The sequence below is a fragment of the Gossypium hirsutum genome, chromosome D04 (assembly GCF_007990345.1).
Source record: "Gossypium hirsutum isolate 1008001.06 chromosome D04, Gossypium_hirsutum_v2.1, whole genome shotgun sequence".
Classification (NCBI taxonomy): domain Eukaryota; kingdom Viridiplantae; phylum Streptophyta; class Magnoliopsida; order Malvales; family Malvaceae; genus Gossypium; species Gossypium hirsutum.
The window spans coordinates 23,869,125-23,897,082 of record NC_053440.1 but is presented as its reverse complement, the minus strand read 5'-3'; the positions used below and the strand labels follow the sequence as shown (position 1 = coordinate 23,897,082).

Below are 27,958 nucleotides of genomic sequence, written 5' to 3'. Positions count from 1 at the left end.
TTGAGGTAAGTTTGTATAATAGTTAAATTATTTCTTATGAACTTGTTAAATGTTAATGAATAATAATTCTGGGTAACTTAAATTTTTAATTTGTGTTATATGCTAAATTGGATTAAATTGTCATAGTAATCAATTGTTGGTAATGTGGATTACATGTATATAAGTATGGAATGTTATAACGAAAATGAAGTTCAAGGATAAGGATATGTAAAGTGTCCCGTTTGAACCTTGTGAATACTAAGGATACAAATGACATTTCATTACGGTTTTGGGTACTAGTCTTCGATGTCCTGCCGATGGCTGAGGTCCTATATTTGTTGCGGATTCTCCATAGACACGAGCAACATCTTGTAGCTTAACACCCTGCTCCATAGCTTGTAACATCCCGATTCTAGGCCTAGTCGGAACAGTGGTTTCGGGACCACAAATTCGACGAGGGAAAATATTATTATCATTATATTTTTACGGTCTACAATTTCACGGAGAAATCTCGTGAAAGTTTTCTTTCGAAAATTTTGACGTTTGGGCACTCAATTTAGTCAAAAGGACTAAATTGTAAAAAGTGAAAAAGTTGAGTTTTACATGTTAGAGGTGTCCAATTGTTATGAAATTTTAAATTGGAGGTCCTTATGTGGTAATTAGACTATTAGTTAATTGAAGGGAAAAAATGGGCATAGGATTAGTGAAATAGATTTTTTTAAGTAAGGGCATTATAGTCATTAGTAAATAAATAGAATTAAAATGGGAAAAAGATGGAAAAATGGTGTCCATCTTCATAACTTGCTGCCGAAATTTGAAGGAAGCCATAGCTAGGGTTTCTTCACTTTCTCAAGCTTATAGTAAGTGCATCCTAGCCCCGTTTTTAATGTTCTTCGCATTTTTGAGATCCTCGTAGCTCGGTTTAGCTTATTCTACCATTAATTCATGTTAGGGTTCATATTTGGAAAAATACCCATAGGTGAAATGTGTTTATTTTGCTGTTTTATGGTAGAATATAAAGCTAGAAATTATGTTAAACAACTTTTGCTAAGCGATTTTAAGCGAAAACGGGTAAATTGACATAATCGGTAAAAATATGTAATGTTCAAAAGTACATGTTAGAGTGAGAATTTGATGTTGCCATAGAAGGAAAAAGTGTTCAGCATGTTGTAAAACATAATAATAAGGAGTGAAATTTAATTTTCAAGCTTTGGGACAAAAATGTAAATATGCAAAAGTTTAGGGAAAAAATCGTAATTTTTGAAAAAAGTTGAGTTGAGGACCGTTTTAATAAATGTGAATATTAAATAAACTAAATTTTCTATTATAGATCAAGAAAGACGAGAAGACAACCTCAATCGGGGAAAGGAAAAGATAGTGGAGTAAATTGCAAAATTACAATATTTTGCACCGAGGTAGGTATGCATGTGAATTAATGCATTATTTTAATGTTATTCAATATATTTTTGAGATTTGATTGAATATAGAATAAATATTTGATGTGGATCATAAAAATGTGGTTAAGTTTGAGAAAGGTGGTAAAATGTTGAAAAATAAGGTTTCCGAATGAACACTCGGAATAGACCGAAAAACATTGAATAAAAAGGGATTGCTAAGTGCTGATTCCCTGAATTATTGACTTTAAAGGTGGTTGCTAAGTGCTGATTCCACCGTATCTTTGATTGTGAAAGGGGTTGATATGTGCTGATTCCCTGTATTACTGAATATAAAGGTGGTTGCTAAGTGTTGAATCCACCATATTTTTTACCGTGAAAGGGGTTGCTATGTGTTGATTCCCCGTATCACTGAATTTAAGGTGCTTGCTAAGTGCTGAATCCACCGAGTAACGGATAATATTCTGAGTATTCAACAGGGAAATTGGAAAGATGAATGTACATATGAAATGGACAAGATTATATGAGGAATATTGGGTTTGATATTTACTCGACCCATGTGTAAGATGGTATGAAATATCAAAACTACAAAAAAATAAATCTAGAAATAAAATAGTTTTAAACAACAGCAGTTGAGCAACTTTGAAAAATCACCTTAAGTGGTGGAAATTTAATTAGAGGTTGAATAATATATAAAATTGAAGCTGAGTGAGTCTATTTTCACATGAAAGAAACAGAGAGAAAAAAAGTTAGATATTTTGAAATATTTGAATTTTAGTGAGACGGTGTAGAATTGATTTCAAAATCCCCTATTTCAACTTTGGAAAATCACCAAAAATTTTAAAAAAATAATTATGGCTTGTAATTTACATGCTTGAATTTAAAAATGAGTCTATTTTCAAGAGAAACAAACAATAACATCGTTTGAGTTCTGTACAAAGAATTAAGTAAATTTTAGTAAAGAGAGGTCAGAGCTGTAAAGCAGTGAAACAGCAGAAGGTTTAAAGAATAAACTGTATTAATTGACCAAACTAAAAATTCGGAAAATTTTATGGTAGAAATATATACAAGTATAGTTTCAATTAAAATTTACGGAACTTAATTTGGAGCCCTTTAGCTCCAGATAAAAATTAATTAGTGACTGTGACGCAGAAAAATAGATTGCTGGAAATTGAACAAACAATGAAATTTATGTGTGAATAAAATTATGTTTCTATGAAATCATGTTAGAAATTTGTTTATTTGTCATATGTTTACTTACTAAGGTATATGCTTACTCCTCTTTATTTTCCCTTGTTTTATAGTGACATCAATCAACTCGGAAATTGGACGAAGTCAGAACATCATTCACACTATCATCATCATCTTTTGGGTATTTTGCAACCAATACTTTTGAAATATGGCATGTATGGATGACTTAATGTTATGTGGTATAAATATATATATATAAAATATTGTTAGGTTTAAAATGTTGGTGTATATTAATTGATAAATTGTTTTCTTAAAACTACTAACAAAGTATTTATAATGTTGTGGATGGATAAATTGTGTCTGAACATATAACTGTATTTGGTTGAAATATTGAAGTTATTTGAAATTGTGTTTCTAAAATTTGCAGGAGGGATTGAATGTTTATGAAAAGAAATTATGTCAAAATTTTTGTAAAATAATAAAAATAATAATAGTAATGATGTATCTCAATTGGAATAATTACAAGTGTTTGAGTTCTTGTAATACCTCGCACTCTATTCCGGCAAGGGACTCGGGTAAGGGGCGTTACATAGCTCCTATGAGCAGGCTCATTTCATAGCTCATGTGAGAATTACAGTTATAGATATTGGCACACTTTGTGTAAGCATGGTTCCCGTGTATCCGGTGTTGTTTCATTTGGTTCAATTGGTAATAAAGACTTAAACAAGTGAGCTTAATTATATGAAATGTTATGTTATGTGGTCTTGAAAGATGGAATGGAAGATTTTGGCATAATGTTTTGATTTGGATGAGTAATGCAAATTGGTAATGTGGTGGATAAAAGGTATATTTGATATGTTACTATTATGTGTTTTATGACATGATAAGATTATATATTTCCTTTTTTAGCTCACGAACTTGTGGGACTTGTGATGTTTATAGGATTTAATGAATTCATGAGAATCATCATTAAATTATGTATCAAATATATATAAATTGAGCCTAATAGGTAAGTTTATGATTATACGAGCTTACTAAGCATTACTTGCTTATGTAGTTGTTTTTCCTTTCTTATAGATCATCAGAAAGCTCGACCGGTTGGAATCTAGTCGGAGCATTCACACTATTCATCCATCACTTTGGTAGACTTTTTTATTTTGTTGATGGCTATAAATGGAATGTAATAGGATATTTTATGCTATTTTATCAATGTGGTATGATTTGAGCTTATTAATTTCATATTTTTATATATATTACCTTGCTTTTGGGCTTGTAAATGCCTAAGTATATATGTGACTTAGTTACTTATTTATGCCTTATGAAAGTAGATAGCTAATGGTGGAATGGATTGTGGATGAATTGGTTAATTGGTAATTTTTTATACATGATTATGATATGGACTTGTAGCTTTGAATTTGGATTGATTTGGTGTAGGAAATATGGTGTCAAGTGATGGCATATTGGTTAGGCACATAGGTTGAATGATTTTAGCATGTTTTTGGTGTCTTTGAATGTGTTTAAATCATGTGAAAGTAATTATAAATGGTTTGCCTTGGTGCTTCAGAAAGGGTTGATGAATTGGCTTGCAATAGGGGTCATTTTTGTAGCACACGGCCTAGGAACAGGCTGTCACACGGCCGTGTGCCACACACGGTCACACCACACGACCATGTGTCTTATTGATTTTTGGTGCAGGATGGTCCACAAGTCACAAAGAGTTACATGGTCTAGCGACACAATCATGTGACCTTACTTCAAATATACACATGACTTGCGACACGGTTGTGTGAAGTTATTTCGAATACCCACACGGGTGGAAACACAGAAATTTACACATTTTTACATACCCTTTTTAACTTAAAATCATACAATTTCGATAAAATTCTTGTCAAAAAAATAATTAATTTTTAAAAAATAATTAAAGTGCACTTAAAATATGAACATTTTGAATTTTATTTAATTTTATATTTAATTTTGATGAATTTTGGTTATTTTCGACAGATTTGCACAAAGGGCGAACAATGGCTCGATAGACACTGCTAAAAACACAAAATCAAGAAGCAATTTGAAGTATCGAGGCGAACTAAATTTCAGCCTAAGACGGTCCAAAATTATATGTATTAATTAATAATATAATTAATTTTAATTTATATCAAATTTAAGTTGGGTTAATAAATTATTATTAATTAATTACGAAAAAGTGGTCTAGTTGAACTGAACCGAGTGAACCGAACTGACCAAAAAATGGACAGCCCAAAAACCGTCCCAAGAGCTGACCCAAATCACCTTATTAGCTAATTATTTAAGCTTGCAAAGAGGTCCTTGAAGACTTGTTCAAGTTGCATTCAAACCCCTCCACAATTGGTGGCTTTATAGACTTGCCCCAAGCCTAAATTAGCAAAGTTGAAACTATCAACCTTGCCACATGTGTGGCCAGCCAAGGGAGGGCTCTTTGGCTGATAATTTTAGCTATTTTTAGCAGCTCCTCAGCTATAAAAACCCCCTTAGGCTAGTCATTTTAGAAACACACCTCAAGTATTCACATCTTTCCTCTCTTCTCTCCACTTTCTCTCTTCTTTAACATTCCAAAATTCCCTTGCTCTCTTGCCGATTTCTCCTCTTGGGAAAGGGGCATTCATCAGCTATTTGGAGCAGCAATTAAGTGTTCATAGCAGCCTTGGTCAACGAGGACAACGGAGAAGGAAGAACGAAGCAACTAGTCAAGCCACAGAAAAACACCGGATTTGATTCTTGTTCCCTATCTTTTTAATTTTTGGTGTTGTTATGCTGAACATATCTATGAATATTTATGTTGTTGGAATGGTTAATTTAATCAATTTATCTTGAATTTAATTAGTGTTAGGTTGATTGCATTTCGTTTGTTAAAATTATTAAAATTATGTTATGTTATTATAGGCCTCGCTAAGATGCTTGATTAAGTAAATCATGACTAAGTTATTCTTTCATTACAATTGTTAGGTAACTAATGAATTAATTATTTAAATGGATTGAAATTGTAATTACTGGACACAATACTTAATCAGTGCATGTTTAATCATCTAAGGTAGCTGAGGGCTAGATTAGCAACGGTATCTGATGATACATTTTCCTTGAATAACTAGTAAGATTATTGTGATTAAACTATTTCAAGGTAAGGATACTTTGTTACCTCACATAGTCTTTTATGTGCTTATTAAATCGAGTTAATTGTTTGAATTGACAGAGGGATTTCGATTTAATAAGTAAGTATGTGCAATAACAAATTTGCCTATTAAGATTTGTTTAATCGGTTGAATTGACATAGGGATATAGTCAAGAGGTAAATGGATTTTGGCAGGTGAGTATGTTCATAAGTTAGCAAATTACCGAGTTGCCGTGAACTTATTCGTAACAATATAAACATGAGTTTAATAATTCTAAGTTAAGAAATGTAATTAATCTAACACAGTTATGTCATCTTGATTAAAATCGTATTTTGAAATCATGCATTTGAGATTTATTTATTTAATTCACTTAGTTTAAAATCTTAATTTTTAATCACCCTCTTCATAAAAAAATTTCTTTACCAAAATGTTTTAAATAGCATTCATAAATAATTATTTTCACAGTCCTTGTGGGTACGATAACTCGACATTTATTTGTCACTTTATTACTTGTTGCGATTGTGTACACTTGCACATTTTGGTCGTTCCAAGTTTTTGGCGCCGTTGCCGGGGACTGTGTTTTAAAAAATTCATTATTTGTGAAGTTGTTAGTTTTGCATTTTGGTTTATTTTTTTGTTCAAATTTTAACTTAGTTAATTTTTCTGTGATTATTTCAGGTGTTTATGAGTATTGACCGAATCATCGAGTTACTCCCTATAGACCCTAAGCTTGAACAAACTTTTTGACAGCGAAGAAGACAAGCAAGTCAGAGAAGGACTGATGAGATGAACTTCGAAAATCTGAATCAAGAAAATGGAGCAAACCTTGCTCAAAATCCTATCCTTATTGCTAATGATAGGGATAGAGCTTTGAGACAGTATGTCGTACCAGTATTTCATGATCTTAATCCGGGTATTAGGAGACCCAAAATTGAGGTATAACAGTTCGAGTTGAAGCTAGTCATGTTCCAGATGTTTCAGACAGTGGGCCAATTTAGTGGAATGCCTACCGAAGATCCTCACCTACACTTAAGACTATTTATGGAGGTGAGCGATTCTTTCAAGTTAGCCGGAGTACCCAAAGATGCATTAGGATTGAATTTATTCCCATATTCACTAAGGGACAGAGCTCGAGCTTGGTTGAACTCATTACCACCAAACTCAATTTCAACATGGCAAGAGTTAGTAGAAAAATTCCTTATGAAGTATTTCCCGCCTAGAAAGAAAGCTAAGTTGAGGAACGGGATCACTACTTTCCAACAAATGGATGATGAATCATTGTATGCGGCATGGGAAAGGTACAAAGAATTATTACGGAAGTGCCCTCATCACAGAATCTCACATTGCATACAATTTGAGACACTTTATAATGGTCACAATGCTCACACGAGGATGGTAGTGGACGCTTCTGCTAATGGTGCTCTCATTTTTAGGTCTTATAATGAGGCTTATGGAATCATTGAGAGGATTCCCAGCAACAATTATCAATAGCCAACCAATCGAGCACAGTCAGGAAGACGAGTCGCTGAAATACATGAAGTAGACGCTCTTACTTCACTCACATCTCAAGTATCATCAATATCCTAAATGTTAAAAAATATTACTACTAATTGGTGTAATAGTTTTGCAGCACAACTACTGAATCAATTTGAAAATGTAGCCTATTTTTATTATGGGGAAGGACATTTGTTTGAAGAATGTCCATTGAACCCATAATCTGTGTATTACATGGGTAACCAGAACCAAAATCGAGGAAGGCAAGGGCTGCAATCCAATTTCTATAACCTATCATGGCGAAACCACCCGAATTTTTCCTGGAGTAACCAAGGGGCAGGAACCAGTAACAATTATGTCCAACCTAGATCGACCCAGTCACCTAGTTTTTCCCAACAAGCTCAGAAACCAACCCAAGTTGAACCATCCAATAGCCTAGAGAATCTATTGAAGGCATACACGGCGAAAACTGATGCCTCTCTAAGGAATTTGGAGAATCAAGTGGGCCAGCTTGTAACTGAACTCAGAAACCGACCACAAGGTGCTTTACCTAGTGATACAGAGAATCCGAGGAATCCAGGGAAGGAGCATTGTAAAGCGTTAACATTGAGGAGCGGAAAGACTCTAGAGCCGAATTTCGTCGAAGTTGAGAAATAGCCAGCTGATGCTTAAGACTCAGAGGAAGTTCAACCGAGTGTTGAAATTCTAGTTTCACCAAAAATTGAATCTGTAAAATCTGACAAGGTCGCTTCTAAGCCAGCTAATTTTGATCAACTAATAACTCTGTTAGATGTAGAATTGCCACAGAAAACAAATTAATCAGTTCTAGTAAAGAAACCTCCACCACCCTACCCTCAAAGACTTCAGAAGTAGGATATTCAATTCAAGAAGTTCCTAGACGTACTCAAGCAACTTCATATCAACATCCCGTTGGTTGAAGAACTTGAACAAATGTCAAACTACGTCAAATTCATGAAGGATATATTGTCTAAAAAATGAAGGCTTGGAGAATTTGAGACGGTAGCCCTAACGAAGGAATGCAGTGCATATTTTCAAGACAAACTACCCCCAAATTTGAAGGATCCTGGATGTTTTACTATACCTTGCAATATTGGAGCAACATATTGTGGTAAGGCACTATGTGACTTGGGTGCGAGTATCAACTTGATGCCCATGTCAATATTTAGAAAGTTGGGGATAGGTAAATTTATTCCTACTACGGTTACACTTCAATTAGCAAATCGATCATTAGCACATCTAGAAGGAAAAATCGAGGACATATTGGTACGTGTAGACATATCTTTCCTGCTGACTTAATTATAATTCACATATTACACACATCAGTATTACTTAATTATCTCTGAATTCTTATTATTTTTACAATAGCATTAAACACACTCCTTTATAACAACTTGACCAATTTATACCTAATCGATCCCTATGGAGACGATCTCACTTATCACTTTATTACTTGATCCGACATGTACACTTGCACACTTCACTGAGCATATTCACACGCGACAAGTTTTTGGCGCCGTTGCTAAGGATCGACAATTTGGTGAAATTTGGTTTTGTTATTTTCTTATCTAATTCTATTAGTTTTATGTAACTTAGTTATTTTTAATTTCTATAGGTTTGTTATCAGTGCATGAGTAGAGGCATTCCTGGTAATGAAAAGTATCCTTTTAACCCTGAGATCGAGCTAACTTTACGAAGAAAAGGAATAGAAGTGCATAACATGGCTAGAGACGAAAATGATCCGGGTCTGAATGATCCATTAAATCTAAATGGTCAGGATGTTGATCTTTCTATTCATCACATGATAGTTGACCGTGGCAGGCCACTTCGTGAGCATGTTGTTCCAATTTTGGATGATCTGAATCAAGGGATAGTTAGACCACACATTCAATCTCAGCATTTTGAATTGAAACTGGTAATGTTTGAAATGTTGCAAACAGTAAGATAGTTCAGCGCGTTGCCTACTAAAGATCCACGATTGCATGTAAGACTTTTTCTAGAAGTCTATGACTCATTTAGACAATAGAGTGTTCGTGAAGACGCCTTGAGACTTAATTGTTTCCATATTCCTTGAGAGACTGTGGAAGAGCATGGTTGAATGCTTTACTGTCGGGGATAGTGGCATCATGAAATGATCTTTGCCAAAAGTTTTTGCTACAGTATAATCCATCAAACATGATTGTCAAGCTTAGAAATGACATCATATCTTTTTGGCAATCAAAGGATGAAACACTATACTAAGCTTGGGAGATATTTAAAGAATTATTGCGGAAATATCTGATGCATGGGTTTCAGCACTGGACTCTGATAGAAATGTTTTATGATGGGTTGAATGCACATACAAGAATGGTAATTGATGCTTCTGCCAATGGTACTTTGTTGGATAAATCTTACAATGAAGATTATGAGATTTTGGAACGGATTGCCAACAATATCCTACCACGCGAGTTGGGACTGGTAGGAGAATTATTGGAACCATGGAACTTAATGCAATCACTTCATTGAATTCCCATATATCATCTTTAACTAATATGATTAAAATAATAAAGAGGCCAATTACAGTTCAGGAGATGAAATCAGTCGAGCTATCATGTGTTTATTATGGCGAAGACCATGTGTTTGACGAATACCTATCGAACCCAACATCTGTGTGTTACATGGGTAATTTTAATTAGAATAAAAACCCCTATTCCAACACCTACAATCCAGGATGGAAGCAACATCCAAAATTTCGTTGGAATAATCAAGGTGCGGGGAATTTTAATAATGCGACAAGACAAAACATCATCAATACACCTTGCCTGATTATACTCAACTTATGCCGAGGCAAAATGTCTAGCTAGGTCAGGCATCGGCTTTATCATCATCATTATCATCATCATCTATTGAAGCCTTGTTGAAAGAATATATGGCCAAAAATGATGTCGTAATTTAGAATTAAGTTGCATCCCTTCGAGCTCTTGAGATTCAGGTGGGACAGATAGAAAATGCTTTGAGTTCGAGACCACAAGGAGCTCTACCAAGTGGTACTGAGAATTCAAGATCATCCGGGAAAGAGCATTGTAAGGAAATTACTCTCAGAAGTGGGACTCAGTTGAATGAAATCGTTAAAAATGTCATGGAAAAAGAGGGCAAATCAGATTGCAACAATGGAAAGATTTAAAAAACATCTGAAATTCACACTACGCCTAGAAAGGCTAAAAAAACAATGTTACAGAAGAGTAGATCATCTTATTGATGGAAATGCTACAACAAAACAACATCACCAACCTGAAGGATGACCACCTCCACCATTTCCTCAACGATTTCACAATTGTAAACAATAGGCTCAGTTCAAAAGATTTCTAGATGTCTTTAAACAGCTTCACATCAGCATACCGTTGGTGGAAGCTTTGGAGTAGATGCCTAATTATGTGAAATTTATAAAAGATATACTATTAAAGAAGCACAGATTAGGAGAATTTGAGACTACTACTCTCACTGAAGGGTCTACAACGATGTTTACTAATAAATTACCTCCAAAGTTGAAAGACCTAGGGAGTTTCATTACCCCTTGTTCAATTAGAAACCATTATTATGGAAAGGCATTATGTGATTTAGGAGTGAGTATAAATCTAATGTCTATGTCTATTTTCAAGAAGCTAGGAATTGGGAAAGCAAGACCTACTATAGTTACATTACAACTAGCTAATCGACCCTACGCACACCTGGAAGGTAAAATTGAAGACGTGCAGGTAAGAGTAGATGAGTTTATTTTTCTGGCAGATTTTCTTATTTTAGAATGTGAAGCTGACCATGATGTGCCAATTATTCTTGGAAGACTTTTTCTTGCTATAGGTAGGGCTTTAATTGATGTGCAGAAAGGTGAACTAAACATGAGGGTAAATGAAAAACAAATCACATTCTATGTATTCAATGCCGTGAAATGTGCTGATAAGAATGAAAAATGTCATGCCTTTGATTTGATATAAATATCAGTGGAGGAAGAGTTCACAAGATTTTGCCACAACAATTCTGATAGAGATGAAGACTCACTTGAGCAGAGTGACGCAATAATTTTTGAAGACATTGGTGAACTTGTGGAAGCCAAGCAGTTTTTGGATAGACTAGGGAAGAAGTTTGAATCCTTGGATTTATTAGATCGCTCTTTCAATCCTCCTAAACCATCTACAAAGGAACCCCCTACGCTAAAGTTGAAGCTTTTGCCGATGCACGTAAAATATGCTTATTTGGGAGAGAATAACACTTTGCCAATAGTTATTTTTGCAGAGTTGACACTCGATCAAGAGGTGAGGTTGTTGGAAGTACTCCAACAATTTAATAAGGCATTGGGATGGACAATTGTCAACATCAAGGGAATTAGCCCTGCTATCTATATGCATAAAATTTTACTAGAGGAGGTTGAATCCAATCATGAAGCAAGTTGTTAAAAAAAGAGATTATCAAGTGGTAGATGCCAGTATTATCTACCTGATCTCCAATAGCCCATGGGTGAGCCCTGTCCAATCTGTACCCAAGAAAGGAGGTGTCACGGTGTATAGCAATGATAACAATGACCTTATACCAACTCGCACTATCACAGGATAGAGAGTATGCATGGATTACCGCAAGCTCAATAAGGCAACTTGGAAGGACCATTTTCCCTTACCATTTATTGACTAAATGTTAGATAGATTAGCTAGGAAAGTTTTCTACTATTTTTTGGACGGTTATTCAGGATATAATCAAATTATCACAACTCCAAATGACCAAGAGAAGACAACTTTCACTCGTCTATATGGAACGTTTGCATTTAGACAAATGCCATTCCAGTTGTGTAGTGCCCCAACAACATTTCAGCATTGCATGATGGCGAAGTCTTTGTGGATGATTTCTTTATGTTTGGCAATGTTTTTGAGGATTACTTGAAAAATATAGAATTGGTTCTATTCCGTTGTAAAGAAAGAAATCTTGTTTTAAATTGGGAGAAATTCAACTTCATGGTTCACAAAGGTATTGTGCTAGGTCATAAGATATCGCAGTAAGGGATTGAAGTTGACAAAGCAAAATTTGAGGTGATAGAAAAATTGCCACCTCCAACTAGTGTTAAGGGGATTAGGAGTTTTTCTAGGTCATACGGGATTTTATAGAAGATTCATTAATGATTTTTTGAAGATAACTAAATGCTTGTGCACCTTGTTGGAATAGAATACACCTTTCAATATTGATGAACTTTATTTGATCACTTTTGAAGAGCTGAAAAGAAAATTGGTAATAGCACCAATTGTAATCATTTTGGAATGGACACTGCCTTTTGAACTTATGTGTGACGCTAGCGATTATGCCATTGGAGCAGTGTTGGGAAAAAGGAAAATAAGGTATTTCATGCAATTTATTATCTGAGCAGGACCCTAACGGGTGCGCAGCTTAACTACCCCACTACTGAAAAAGATTTATTGGCTGTGGTTTTCACATTCGATAAATTTTGATCTTATTTAGTTGGTACCAAAATCATGGTCTACACAGATCACTCTGCTATTAAATATTTGGTGACCAAGAAAGATGTCAAGCCAAGATTAATTCAGTGGATACTTTTGCTGCAAGAGTTTGATTTAGAAATTTGAGACAAAAAGAGGACTGAAAATCAAGTGACTGATTACCTGTCAAGGTTAGAAGCTGGAAATGAAGATGGCAAAATTGAACTTATTTTAAGATTTTCCAGATGAGTGACTGTTGGTTGCCATGGCATTACCTTGGTATGCTAATATAGTGAACTTCTTAGTAAGTGGTTTGATGCCACCTAATCTCAACAGCCAAATAAGATGGAAGTTCCTTCATGATGCCAATCATTATTATTGGGATGAACCCTTCCTATTCAAGCATTGTGCTAATCAGATAATTAGGAAGTGTATCCTTGATGATGAAATACATAGCATTCTGCAACATTGTCACTCAGCGCCTTACGGAGGACACTTTGAAGGAATAAGAATCGCTGCCAAGGTACTCCAATCTGGTTTTTATTGGCCAAGTTTGTTCAATGATGCCCATGAATTTTATAAGGTATGTGACTGTTGTCAGAGGCCAGGAAATCTATCTAAGAGACACGAAATGCCGCTACAAAACATGTTGGAGATTGAGTTGTTTGATGTCTTGGTAATAGACTTTATGGGCCCATTTCCACCATTATTAGGCAATCTCTACATACTCTTTGTAGTGGACTACATCTCTAAGTGGGTCGAAGTTACTTCCCTCCCTGCTAATGATTCAAAGTTAGTGATGAAGTTCTTGCACAAGAACATTTTCACAAGATTTGGTACACCTCGAGCCATTATCATCGATAAGTTTTCTCATTTTGATTGTATATTAGTTGCTAATGTTTTGCAAAAGTATGGGGTGAAGCATAAGACTGCCATGGCATATCATCCCCCAAACAAATGGACAAGCAGAGATTTCTAACAGAAAAATTAAACAGATTTTGGAAAAAGTGGTGAACCCAATTCGAAAGGTTGGCCCTCTAGGCTGGATGAAGTCTTGTGGGATTATTGTATGGCATTCAAAACACCATTGGGGATGTCGCCTTTTAAGCTTGTTTTTTGGAAGCCATGTCACTTACTTGTTGAGTTAGAGCATAAAACATTTTGGCCTATTAAAAAGCTAAATATGGGTTGGAAAGCTGCTGGGCATAACATGTTGTTAGAACTAAATGAAATGGAAGAATTTCAAGCACAGGCATATGAGAATGCTAAACTGTACAAGGAGAAGACCAAGTGGTGGCATGATAAGAGGAGCCAAGGCAATTTGAACCAGGACAACAGGTGTTGTTGTTCAACTCCAGGCTCAAGTTGTTCCCTGGTAAATTAAAATCTCGCTGGTCAGGTCCCTTTAAAGTAACTCAAGTCTATCCTCATGGAGTTGTTGATGTCAAGGATACGAAAATGGAGGTCACATTTAAAGTTAATGGACAACGCTTGAAGCACTACTAGGGTGCTCATGTGGATCGAGACAAACAATCTATTGACCTCCGAGATATTTGAGTTAATAATTATATTTTTTCTTTTTTCTTTTCTTTAATTTCGTTTTTATTATTAGTTATCTTTAATTAGTTCATGTTGCTTCTATTTCTATTTTTATCTTTAAGTAGTTCTTTCCATGATTTCCAAAGATAGAATAAAGAACGCAAACTTATCAATAGTCCTATTAAGAGGAGTCTGCTGCAGCATGCTAAAGAGAATTATGCCACGACAAACTGGGAAATTGATGTTGAGGTACGAGGTAATATGGGTTGACCAGAAAAAAAAGTCCAAGGGAGAGATTTCTAGACAATTGGGCCCATTACGTTACTTGGGTAGCCCATGGTGGAAAAGCCAAAATTCTTATTTTAGGGCTAGGTCACTTCCCAATTCCCCCCAAAAATCTTTTTGTTTTTCCCTCCTCAATGCTATAAAACATACTTTGCACATTAAATTTTTCTAAACCGTCAACACTATCTTATAACGGCAATTGTGAGATTGGGTCGTATGATACCCATTAGCCTATTTGATACGAACTCACGAGTTCGTATCATTATTAGAAATTTGTTTCCCAAATATTTGGGCCTATAACCTTTTCACTTTTCCTCTAAATTTTCATCACACTAAAGTTAAGCCATAATTATCAGCCTCCCATTACTAATGTCATACCCTATTTACTCCTTAATTTGTCATCATTTTATTTTACCCTAATCTCTTCAATTCTTTTACAATTATCCTAAATTTTTTTTCTCTCCACGCTTATTTGTGCTTTCTTCAAGCATTGCAAATTTTCTTCTTCCTTTTTTACACAAACTTTTACATTAACTTTCCACAATGGCTAGATGATCTATCCCTCAATCATTTATTATGTCACCTTGCACTTTCTTTAATGTTGCGACAGAAGAATGGTACTAGAACAACATCTCCAAGCAACCCTTTTGTTTGGAAAAAGGCTTTCTTTTTAAAGACGAGCTTCCTTTTCATAGGATACGATGCTTCCATTTCTTCTATCGTCGAGTAACATGGATGGTAAATTTTTTATTTGTATTCGAAGGATGTGCTGACCAAGATTGTTCGTGAGTTCTATGCTCACCTTACTTCCGCAAATATTGCTTTAATATATGTGTGAGGAGTTTCGATCTTATTTGATAAGGACACAATTAATGCATGGTCTTTCTGATATCCAAGATGAGCATACCAAGTTTGCTGCAATTGTCACTGCTGATGGGTTAACTCAAGTTCTTCAAGATCTATGCGTGACGGGAACTAAATGGATGGTGTTGACGTAAGATTGTTACATCGTGGAAAGGGCATCTTTGAAGCCTAAGTGCAGGTTTTGGTATCACTTCCTTAAGACGCACCTACTCCCTTCTACCCATAACTTAACAATTTCTAAGGAGCAGATGTTGTGGGTAAAATGATATTCAACGAAGTACACTGGTGCACACAAAAGAATGTTGGGAGTTTGAAATTTCCTTCTTTAATCGTTGCGCTTTGCCGACGTGTTAATATCTCAGTCCAAGCCAATAAGGATGTCGTCCCAAATAAAGGGTCCATTACAAGATTGATTATTGCAAAGATTTCTAGGGAGGATTTGCCACAACAACAAGCTCCTGACTCAACCTCAACATTCTCTGCGCCAACATTTGCCACTGCAACAACCTTCGAGACTAACAGTTTATTCGAGCAAAAATTTCTCATTCATTGGAGAAGTTGCAAAAACAGAATAACTTTTTTGAGATTCAACAGTTTCAGCTTGTTGTAGATTTGGCAAAGGTGCAGGATAAACTAGCTATTTACTGGGCTTATGTGGAGAGGAGGGGCGCTGCTCTGAAAAGGTCCCTTCAAAATAATTTCACCAAGCTAATGCCTACATTTCCTCACTTTCCTAAGGAATTGCAGATAGTTGTAGTAAAAGAGGTTGGTGAAGCCCAGCCAACTGAGACAGACCCTGCCGCTGCTGAGAAAGAAACCAAAGAACCATAGGAAGAAACAGAGAAAATGGAATCAAACAGTATTGTAATTGATTGTGAAGAAGAAGCAAATCCCACACCTACACCACCAGTGGACAGCACTATAGCTGTTCCACCTCCTTATATTGAACCTATGACTAAACAAGATGGTGAGATCAATCAGATTATTAATGAAATCACCAAATCCGATGATGAACAAAAGGACGTTCCATTCTAATCATTTAAAAAGAAAATGCGCTATAAACACAGTGCACGTAAATCCACTCATAGGACAGAATGAAGTAACTACACTCTGATCCAAGCCAAGGAAGTTCTTTTCCCTTCCATACATCATACATTTCATTTATTTTGCCATGACATTTTCTGTTGTATATCCGTATTTAGTATTGCATTTCATTTCTTTTCCCTTCTATCAAATTATTGTTGAGCATTTAGTATTGCATTAAATAGTTCATTGAGCATGTTTTAATTTTTGGTTCACTTGTCATTCATTTTTCCATGGCACACATAATTGCCACAGGTTCTTTTGCCTATGATAAGTACAATCTTTACTTATGATGTTCGATGATGAGCTTAAATTCTTCAATACACCTAGAACATGAGACAATGGATTAGGTGAATTTAGCTTAGGAGAGTTGCTTAAAAATTAACTCCTAAACATGAGATGTCCTAACCTCAGTTAGTTGTGGACTATAGCTAGTGTCTTTTTATGAACTTAGGGACTTTTGAAGCCAAACTCAATCAAATTGCCAAAGCATTAATTAAATAAAGGACAATAGGCACTCCAAGGCTTAGAATTGCCAAGTCAGTATTACATTGTTTGCTCCATCGTGCTGTTGACTAGAAAGGTGAGTTTGAGTAAGAGTGTGTAATAAAAAAAATAAAGGGCACTCCACTGTAGTAACAGGTTGAGTAGCTAATGAGGTAGTTGTTTGCTCCATCTATCTTCTAAGTTAAAAGCCTTAGCTTCAAGAATTATTTTTATTTAAATTATGACATGTTTGGATACTCGGTAATTCAGTGTTTGCTCCATTGTGATTATCGAGTCAAAGAATTTGTGACATGCTAAATCCCCTACATTAATTTGAAAACAAAAGAAACAAAAACAAGAAAAAGAATATGAATAATATATATACATTTTGAGTAGGCCTAGAGTAACTTGAGTTTAGGTAACAAATCAACTAAGTGAATTAGGAGATGCTTGCTATGGCTAGAAAGCACACATGAGCACTTAGGAAATTTTGTTTTTAGAATGAAATTTTTTGAACTACTTTTGTTGAGCAAACCTCTTACAGTTGAACAAGTTTTTGGAGAAAGAAGATTACTGAGAACTGATGTATATAGTGCTCTTTGAGTAGACTGGTAGTTCAAGGTGGTTATGTGCAATGGAAAATTCTTGCATATATGCATTTATGCGTATCTTTCTTGAGGACAAGTAATAACTCAGGTTTGGGGGTGTTATAAATCTTGAAAAGAGTTATATTTTTAAAATTGGTTAATTGTCTATACTTAGGTAAGTTTAGTTGCATTTTAGGATTTTCCATTAGTGTTTTTAGCAAATTGCATTAAAAAGGCTTGGACTGTGCTTAAATGTTATTACATACTACTTTTAATTGTTTGCAGAAAAGATTTATTTGTTAAGTGGCAGGTGCAGAATGAGGAAAAGAAGTAAAGAAGTGAAGGTTTGTCGTAGAAAAAGATTGGACAGTTTGCCAACACGAATGTCGTGGCAATGCAAAGAAGCGACCCAGTCAACATTTAACTATTATCATCCCTGCTATATGTGTACCAAAAAAATCAACCTAAACAAGAGGAAAAAAAATCATGGGATCATAGGATGATGGGTCTACCCTAAAGGAGGAGATATAAAACCAAAAACTAAAAAAAATGAAGAAGGGGTAGACAATTAGATAGTCATTTTTGGAAGGAGAAATCCCTTAGACGAAAATAGAGGGTAGAGGTTGTGACAAAGACGAACACGCAAAGGGGAAGATAAAGACAGTCCCTCTTGGTCATCGGAAGACATTTCGTAGCTAGAGTTGTGGGCTAGACAAGCGAAAGCTATCTTCCTAAGTTCTACCTTTAATTCTTTATTTTCTCTATAATCTAATTTAAGGAAACGGTGTTGATTACAATTTTGAATTTGGATTCTACTTATCAACCTATAAGCTAAATCTCATAGGGTTGGGATTACTTTATGAAACTTTTATTTCCATTATTGGCCACGGTTTAGATTAGTTTTAATTTACTATTTCATTCAATGGTATTTATCAATAGCCTGCGTGTAATCTCTATACATAGGTGAATATGCAGCATTTTTATAAAATTAATCTAATTTTGACAAGGTTAGGTTAGTTAGCTCGAAATTGAATGATATGAGCGAGTACTCGAAAGAATACTCATAGCAGACTCTAGACATAGAGCAACGTTCTGCACGGAAAGGAGAACAAAAGTAGGAACCAAACTCAAAGCCTATATACATATAGTGCCCTAGGTGAGGTAACTCAAGGCCTAGCTCTTAAAAGAAGCAAGCCACAGTAGAACTATTTCAAGCAGTAGAATAAGATTGAACTTGCCGAGGCATTATTGGTTAATGAGGGTAGATTCTTGGTAATCCCAGCCTTAAGATTCAACATCGTAGATCCTTTAAACTTTGTTGTAGCATCTTTATTTTCACATCCCTAGTTGTTACTTGTTTACATATTATTCACGTAATCATTCTCGTAATTTCCATTGCATACTTACTATTGTCTTGCCATAGCATTTTCATTTATTTGTTATAATTCACATATTACACACATCAGTATTCCTTAATTATCTCTGCATTCTTATTATTGTTTTTGCCATAGCATTAAACACATTCTTTTATAATAACTTGACTAATTTGTACCTTACCGATCCTTGTGGAGACGATCTCACTTATCACTTTATTACATGATCCAACATGTACACGTGCACAATTTGCTTAGCATATTCATACGCAACATGACCACACATCCATGTTTCTGAGTCATGTGACCCCTATTTCTAAATTTTCAAACTTTTTTAAAATTTTATGTTTTGTTTGAAATTATTCTTTGATTGTTCCCAAACTACTTTTAAGGCCCCATATACTCGATTTAAGGTTTGTAAATGTATTTATGCTATGAATGAATATCATTATTGAATTTTAATATTTTTAATTAATTAATTGTTTATATATAATGTTAATTGTTTTGATTTGAACTGTAATACTCCATAACCCTAATCCAGCCAGAGATGGGTTAGGGGTGTTACAATTTATGTATTGTGGCATGTACTTAGGGCACCAACGTGTATAAATATGCTTATATCATATATCAAATAGTACTTGAAACTTAAGTTATGATGTAGAGGTTCAAGGCTTAAGAAACTAGTTAAAATTAATGAATGTGTAAAATTGTGAATAGCTACAACATTGCCTAAGAGGCAGCTTGTTCCACCTAGGCAACCCTTTGTTAGAAAACCACTTTTAGTTAGTACTGCCTAGGCGGTGGATTGTGTCACTTAGGCAACTCCTTAGCAAAAAAAAAAAACCATTAACTCTAGTACCGCCTAGGTAAGAGCTTTGGTCGCTTGGACGATAACTTGATGATGGTACTACTTAGTTTCTTAAAATTTTCTTAAGTATTTGAGTAACCTTTAACAACTTAAGTAACATACCTATATTTTGCAAATTACTTAGTTTTTTCTTTCAAATGGGTGCTATAAGATTTTTTAACTATGTCTTGAAAAGCATAAAACTCATTTTGAATAGAATTTAAATATTTTCTATAATTTTACAAAAATTATTTCAAGTTTAAAATTTATTGAATAATTCAAACATATTTTTCATGTTAGTGCTCTAGTAGCACCTTCTATTCGTACCGTACCGAAGGACGAGTGAGGGGTGTTGTAACACCCCCTATCTGGATAGTATTTCTAAGGATATAGGTCATACGATGGATAACTAGCGTTTCGTCCTTGATTGTAGCTACTCGTCTCATTTGCATATCCATCATGAACCATAAATGTAGGCGTCTAAATACCTTTAACCTCCATAATCGCCATCATAGCTCCAATTGGCGATCAAATCTCCGTTCGCTGAACTTATCCAATTGCCATATCGAAATTGGTCACTCGTCCACCTATAACAATCGTTAAACATGATTAAACACAGTTTTCAACAAGGCAAACAAAAGACAAAACACAAAAAGAAAACAAAATACAAGGAAAATGAAAACAATATCCAATCCCCTAATATTTTATTCAATATTTCCTAGCAACCAATTAACTTGAGAACACAAATTCACTCCGTTACAATCCCCGACAACAGCACCAAAAACTTAAATGTCTTGACGTGCGTGCACCAAGCAATAAAACATAGATATATAAAAGTGAAGTGTAGTGTCTGCTAGTGTGATAGGTCTAGTTGTATTAAAAACCACTACAATAGAACACAAAGTATCCCAATGATCAAACCAATGGATTGTCAAATTGGTAAATGTGGTTGTCAAGTTAATTATGATTCAAGCAATTATTAATCTAATAAATTGAGAAATTATCAGTGCAAACCAAATATGAAAATATATCAATGCTAAATCTAAATCATCAATTAAACTATTTAAACTAAACTTTCTTCTTATTGCCTTAGATTTCTCAAATGCTAAAAACGTTGGTCGATGGATTTATTAATCGCTAACTAAGCTAATACACCTATGTTGATTGAATTATTTTTCGTTCGATTTTAGTATATTAAACAATTCAGAATAATTGAACAAACAACTAATCAATCATAGAAATTAATGTAATTTAGCAATCAACCAACAAACGATATTAGAACATAATTAAAACTCAAAAATCAAATAGGCATATCATCTAACACCTGATATGTGAAATATACAAGTAAATGGTTCGAGAGATGCTCATTCAAATATGTCGATCTTTGTGGAGCGTAAAAGTTTAATCTTCTCTCATTTATAAAGTCTTCACAAATGAAAGAAATAGTAACAACAAAAATTAACTCTATTCTAAAAGAAAAGAAAAAGAAATGGAAAGGAAAATAAAAACATAAAACTAGGAAAATTAAAAGTAAAAATATGTTTTCTACCCTAGTCTTTACAACCTCTAAATTAATTGAGTTTAAGTGGTATTTATAGGCATAAAAATAATTCAATTACAAATTTTCCACATTAAATTTAAATATGGCAACTTTGACCCAAAATTTATTCATGTCTCCTTTTTGGAATTCAACTCTGTCAGCCCAACGTCACAACCTCCATGCCTAATGTCACGATATCCTCAATAGAAAAGGTTTTAGGTTGCGACATTGATAAGTGGATGTTGTGACCTTTCTTGACTTGGCTCGATTCTTTCATTCCAGGGCTGTGGTTGATGTCGCAACATTCATAGCATCAATGTCGCTACCTTGACTTCAAATGACTCAATTTTGCAACATCAAAGGTTGATCATTACAACTTTGAATGGCAGGCTCCTTGTCTGATGAGAAGCAAGCAATTTCGCATCATTCAAAGGTAAAGTTGTGAGCTTGGGGTTAGAACACTTCAAGTTGCAACATCAGTTTCCTAAGGTTGTAACATTGTTGCTTCTTACTCATTTACTTGTTCATTCTCCCCCACTAAGCTCTTGAAACATCTTAAGCTACCATTAAGTTTATCAAGACATGTAATTGATAATTTATTCAGAAAATTGTAAAACAAACTCAAATTTGCAAATTACAATACAATTTTTCCTAAGTACTGAAAGGCAATAAAAGACACAACTAATTGCTAGATAACAAACTCTTCAAGTGTGAAAAGGGCTCTATTAGTCCTATCGAAATACGACATATCAAACGTATTGTGAACATGATAAGTTTAAGTTTTTAAGATTTGCATGGAGCCTTCTTGGAAATGAGAGCTCAAAAATCTGAGTCATTAAGTATTTTTATTAAGACATGACTAACTGGAAATTGATTAATATATTGGTTTAAATAAAAAATTTTATTCAATTTTTAGGAAAATAGTTTAGAATCAGTTGAATCAGATTTATATATATTTTTTAATTTTTTTATAAAATTTTAATATTTATTTAATTAAAATCGATTGAATTCATTTTTTTAAGAATTTTTTGACGAAGGATTTATGTGAGATGGGTTTAGGTTTTGGGCTCTATATAGTGGTTTTGGGTGGGGTATTAAACAGGGTTGGTTCAATTTTAATATTGTGTTGGTTGGGGTTGTGGGGTTTAAGGAACAAAGTTAAAAAAAATAGTTTTCCCATGCTTAAGTCACCATAGGTGGTAACAATTCGGGGCTTAGTTTTTTTGTGTCCCGCCTAAATCGTCACCAACTATATTGATTTGAGGTATGAGAAAACGAAAAATTCTTTTTACTATTCAATTCATATAATTTTGAGAAATAAAATTGGTTATATATATATTTAAAAAAGTATTAATATTATTTTAGTAAATACCTCTCAAGAGTAATGTTATTAAACCTTGATAAAATTCAAACTTAAAAATCAAAATTATCTAGTTCACAACTTCAGATATTAAAGAGAAATTTAAAAAAAAAAACTAAGTATCAAAGCTACTAGCTATAAGTTTAAAGACAAAGAAGTATATTAATCTCATATTGATCATCATATAAATTGATATAATAATACTTATTTTTATTGAGAATAACAAATAAACGCACATAATTTTTAAGATAATCAATTTTTATATGGTTTTGTGTGGGTAACTTTATTTATCCCACGGTTATTTGATGTGCCCAAACCACATAATTCAGTCATATCATATCACTCACTTTCTGTCTCTTTCTCCAACTTATCATTAAAGCCTGCATGACTTCAATAATTGCAAAGATCCCAAACGCATGACATATCTGACCTACTCTCCATCTCTATTTTAATTACCCTCTTCTCTTCAAAATCCCCCTTCCATCTTCAAATTTTCCAACTACATCTTAAATTTTAAATAATATGAAGTATAACTATGTTAAATTTAATTGAGTATATAATAAATACAATATATAAATGGTTTAATTTTTTGGAATAATAAAAAATATAATTTTTAAGGACTTTATATATACAAGTAAATTCACAAATAATATATGTTCCATAAAATAATTAGTATTCATTCAATATAAAACTTAGATTAAAAAAATCGAAATTTAAAATCAGTATTATTTAAAAGAAAACTCATATATGGCACCTCAACCTTTAGTAACAAGGTCTTGCGACTTTCCTTTATTTATTATTATTACTATTATCATTTATAATAATACTTTCTTTGAAATAGTAAAAGATGTCTCCTTGTCTGCTTGGAATGAACATAATAAAAAGCTGTTTTTGGTCAAAATCTCATATAATCTCTAATCTGACCATATTTTTTCTTTCCAGGGTTTTTTCTCTGTTTCCACATCAGCCTTAGCTCAAAAGCAGGGCTTTCTGGATCGCTTTAACCAATTAGTTAATGCCACATAGGAAGAAACTGGTAAAGCTGAACTGTTTTGGTTGGTGAGTCAACATTCCCAGAGGCTTACACACTTCATTTCAATTTTTATCATTGGAATAATTGTCGAATTCACTACTGGGAAACGGCAATGCAAATCCTGGATTAATTGTCTATCATTTGAAAACAAACAAAATAAAAAAAAAGTAAGAGAAGAAGCAAACAAACAGTGCTAATGCTGTATAATTATTTTGGGTAAAACAACACAATTTAATCATTATTCTCCTCATATCGTCCTCATGATGATTCATAAGTGTACATTATAGAAAGAAATTTTAGTTAGAAAGGAGGTTAAAAACAAATAGATTGGGTCAAGGGTTAGAATAATATAAGATCTGATGATCCCTGCCGTTGGATGAAAAATCCTTTTCTCATGTTGAGATGACGATAATGATGATTTTCTAGCCCTAATTGTTTGGTGAGAGCACAATAAATACAGAAGCATTGTGAAGTTATCTCTGCATTAATTAATTCTTCCCATCAAAGTATTTAATGACACTTTCTTGATTTAAAACAAGAAAAAGAGAAGAGAAGACTCGTCGTTGTCTGTATCCCATAAACCTAAAACAGAAGATTTGCTTAAACATCAGTTGATTCGTTTATAATATAATCAAAGACCTTTGAATTCACAAAACTTAACTCTCTCTCTTTCTCCTCCTCCTCTCTCTCTGTCTGTGTGTCTCGTGTTTGAAACAGTGTATATTTATATAGATTCACGTGTGTTTTTCAACCTGGATTTGTCGGTCAATCTTTACTCCCAATAAAAAAGGTGTTTCATAGACGAGGGGGGGGGTTGAGTTGTGTGTTTCCATTAAATAAGATCGGATAGGGTTTCTTTTTAACTCTCTTTCCAGGATATATCTTTCTTCATCAAATCAAAGGAGCCCCCCCCCCCCCAAAAAAAAGAAAAAAAAAGTCAAGATCTTCAAAGACTTCTTCTTTGCAGTAGTTATTGGTTTCCGCTGGGGTTTCTCTTTGCAAGAAAAAGGGTTAATGGAGTTAGCCTTGAGCTTGGGTGATCCTTCAAAGCCATTTTCGTTTCTTGACAAAACTGCAAAGTTATCAAGCAAGGATCTAGGGTTTTGCATGGGGCTTGGGAATGGGTTCAAATCACAAGAGAATGGGGACGATGCTTTTGAAGGTAAAAATAGTACGGATGGAGATGAGAAAAGGGTTTCTTCAGATCCACCTCTTCAGCTTGATCTTCTTCCTTTCTCCCCAGTTCCTCGTCCCCAGTCTTCTTCTCAGCTTCGCCTTCCTTGGCTCACAGATAACCGTGAGTATTTCTAGCAGAATTGATATTTGATGGGGGGTATTTAGATCTGGGTATCTTAGGATATTCTTCTTTTTTTTTATAGTTCTTTAATCATCTTGAAGAAAAATTACCAACATTTTTTTTTTTGCATTGTTGTTATTGGTGATAGAAACGGATCCATGGGAGGGACTCGGAAGAGGTTTAGACGTGAACCGTCTACCGTTGGTGGCGGTGGCGGATGAAGCTGAGGAAAAGGCGGCTGTGTCGTCTCCTAACAGCGCTGTGTCGATGGATTTTGGGATTAGAAAGGGAAGCAGAAGAGGCAAGAAAGAGGTGGAGGTGGAAGCAGTTGAAACAGAAAGAACTAGCACAAGAGCCAGTGATGATGATGACAACGGTTCAACTCGGAAGAAACTCAGGCTTTCTAAGGAACAGTCTGCCTTTCTTGAAGAAAGTTTCAAAGAACACAGCACACTCAATCCTGTAAGTCCAAACATAGAATCCAAATTTCCTTTGCTTGCCTCTTGGGTTTTGCTTTAAATTATTTATTTATTTTAAATATTTGATTCAGAAGCAAAAACTTGCACTGGCTAAGCAATTAAATCTTCGTCCTCGCCAAATTGAAGTCTGGTTTCAGAATAGAAGAGCAAGGTACTTTTAAATTTTTTTAATAAAATAAATAATATTCGTACGTTTTCTTGGTATGAGAATTTATATTTTATAGTGATATTTTGAAACAGGACAAAATTGAAGCAAACAGAGGTAGATTGTGAGTATTTAAAGCGATGTTGCGAGACACTGGCAGAAGAAAATAAAAGATTACAGAAGGAACTGCAGGAGTTAAGAGCCTTGCAAACTTCTCAACCGTTTTACATGCAGTTACCCGCTACCACCCTCACTATGTGTCCTTCATGTGAGCGTGTCGCCACCGCTTCCACCACCAACGCATCAGCCTCCACCGCCGATGCCAAAACTGGAGGATACCCATTTTTCTCCTCTATTTCAAACACATGAAATCGTTGGTTGTGGCCAGTTTTTTTATTCAAATTTTGTAAATATTTTTGGGGTTTGGTGGATTTTTTTTTTGTTTGAATATTTTAAATGTCTGAAGCCGTTATCAATGATAGATTTGAGTTTGGATAGATTTTGTTTAGACTCGGTTTTCGGGGAGAAGGTGGAAGAAATTTTGGTTAGAAAGCTGGTCGTTTATTTTGACAGGGAAAGAAATTAATTTGTAACTTATTATTATAGTAACTGCCTTATTGTTCTTTCTTTTTTCTTCGAAACTGCTTATTGTGATCTAGAATTATAGTTTGTGACTCTGTATTGGCATTGAATATATAATTTTATAAGGAAGTATTTTAATTATCGTGACTGAATTTTTAATATTTCATAAATAAATTAGCAAGAAAATATCTTCTTCTAAAGTACATTTATTTTGGCATTTTCCAATGCCTGTTTTGACTTGTGTTCTCCTTTATTTTCCCCATATTCTAGTCTTACAGAATTTTTTATTCCTTTCTGGCCAAAAATATATTTTCCTTTTTTTTTTATATTCTTCTTTTTAATATAGCATACAATATATTTTGCAAAATTGTAACAGACAATTTTGACAGAGCATTTGAAATGGTAATTTTTAAATTTAGAAATACAAAACGTAGCTGGAAATTAAAATTTGCAAAACAGTCGAAATTTGAAAGTTTGTTTTTATTGATCCTAGTTCATAACCCAAGTTTATAATAAATTTGAGTTTAAGAAAGCTTGAGTTTATAATAAATTCGAGTCCGGAAAAATTTAAATTAAAAAAAGTTTGAGCTCGAGAAAATCTAAGCTCAAAAACACTTGAGATTAAGAAAATTCAAGCATGAGAAAAACCTAGTCCATAAGAATTCGAGATCAATCAGGCCAGAGCCTGAGATAAATCTGACCTAAAACTCAAATTTATAATTGAGTAGCCATAATAGACATTAATAATTAATATGAATTTGCGTTATTACTTAAAATAAACGACAATTATTTATTTTATGAAACTTATTCATAAGTACTACATAAAGTGAAATAAAATTTAAAAAATGTTATAAAATAAATAGATAAAGAGTAAAGAACAAAGGAAATGGGAGAGCAAAAAAGAGAGTGTATTTTATTGATCAATCAGAATATTTACAAAGCTTTTCCAAAGTCTCTATTTATAAGCATAAGAAATATAAATGAAGTAGAAATCTACTTATAATGACTATAAGAATTTAAAGTACATCAAAACTTATCTTGATCTTGATGGATATCCACTTAATAAGATATTCATAACACTCCCCCTTAGATATCCATTGGTAGATAATGTGACTCGTTAAAACCTTACTAAGATAAAAACCCTATGGGAAAAAATCCTAGTGAAGGAAAAATAGTACACATATCTATAATACGCATAATATGTTGCCTCGTTAAAAATATTACCTGGAAAACCCAATGGGACAAAACCTCGGTTAAGGGAAAAAGAGTACAACGCGTATTTACTCACTGTCATGAAAACATCATATATTTTCTCATATTCTACATATTCATTCTTGAATACTGGTCTTTCAAATTACTATTTGAATGTATCTGCTAATAATTTATATCACTATTTTTTTGAAAGTCATGAGTGAGGGAAAGTTTTAGGGGAAATATATTTTGATTTCTTCAAAAGTTTCAACAATAATCATAGCAAACTTTAATCATGATTCTTATATAAAAATACAAATAGACATTTTTGGATCATTTTATAATCCTCCTTCAACTACTATTTACCACATATATTCAAATTATTTCAATTCATATAAATGAACAATTTCCCGAGAATTTTAATATGCTTCTAGCATCCTAAATCCTTCAAGGATTTTAATATAAAATTTATTATATAGTGGTTCATAAAAGGTTGTAACAACAACCATTAGATGCAAGTTAAATCTTTTATAAATTGTCATAATAATATATCTAAAGGTTATTGCATCCACCACAAAAGAATATTATATCT

General features: G+C 33.8%; 1 protein-coding gene and 1 non-coding gene across 2 annotated transcripts; one reads left to right on the top strand and one right to left on the bottom strand.

Moving 5' to 3' along the window:
- Window positions 1–6,937: 6,937 nt before the first annotated feature.
- Window positions 6,938–7,044, bottom strand: LOC121216602 (small nucleolar RNA R71). The gene has a single exon (XR_005912783.1). It is a non-coding gene; the product is annotated as a small nucleolar RNA R71 (small nucleolar RNA).
- Window positions 7,045–24,213: 17,169 nt separating this feature from the next.
- LOC107899750 (homeobox-leucine zipper protein HOX11) lies at window positions 24,214–26,202 on the top strand. The gene is made up of 4 exons (XM_016825537.2): window positions 24,214–24,969; window positions 25,118–25,431; window positions 25,520–25,599; window positions 25,689–26,202. Exons 1-4 carry the CDS (start codon window positions 24,687–24,689, stop codon window positions 25,960–25,962), a joined length of 951 nt encoding a protein of 316 aa, XP_016681026.1. The 5' UTR covers window positions 24,214–24,686; the 3' UTR covers window positions 25,963–26,202.
- Window positions 26,203–27,958: the final 1,756 nt, after the last annotated feature.

Bases quoted from the DNA above. Each gene is read 5' to 3' on its own strand.
- LOC107899750 (XM_016825537.2), top strand. From the start codon at position 24,687: ATGGAGTTAGCCTTGAGCTTGGGTGATCCTTCAAAGCCATTTTCGTTT. The intron at 24,970-25,117 runs GTGAGTATTTCT...TATTGGTGATAG, and splicing joins TCCTTGGCTCACAGATAACC to AAACGGATCCATGGGAGGGA. The intron at 25,432-25,519 runs GTAAGTCCAAAC...TATTTGATTCAG, and splicing joins AACACAGCACACTCAATCCT to AAGCAAAAACTTGCACTGGC.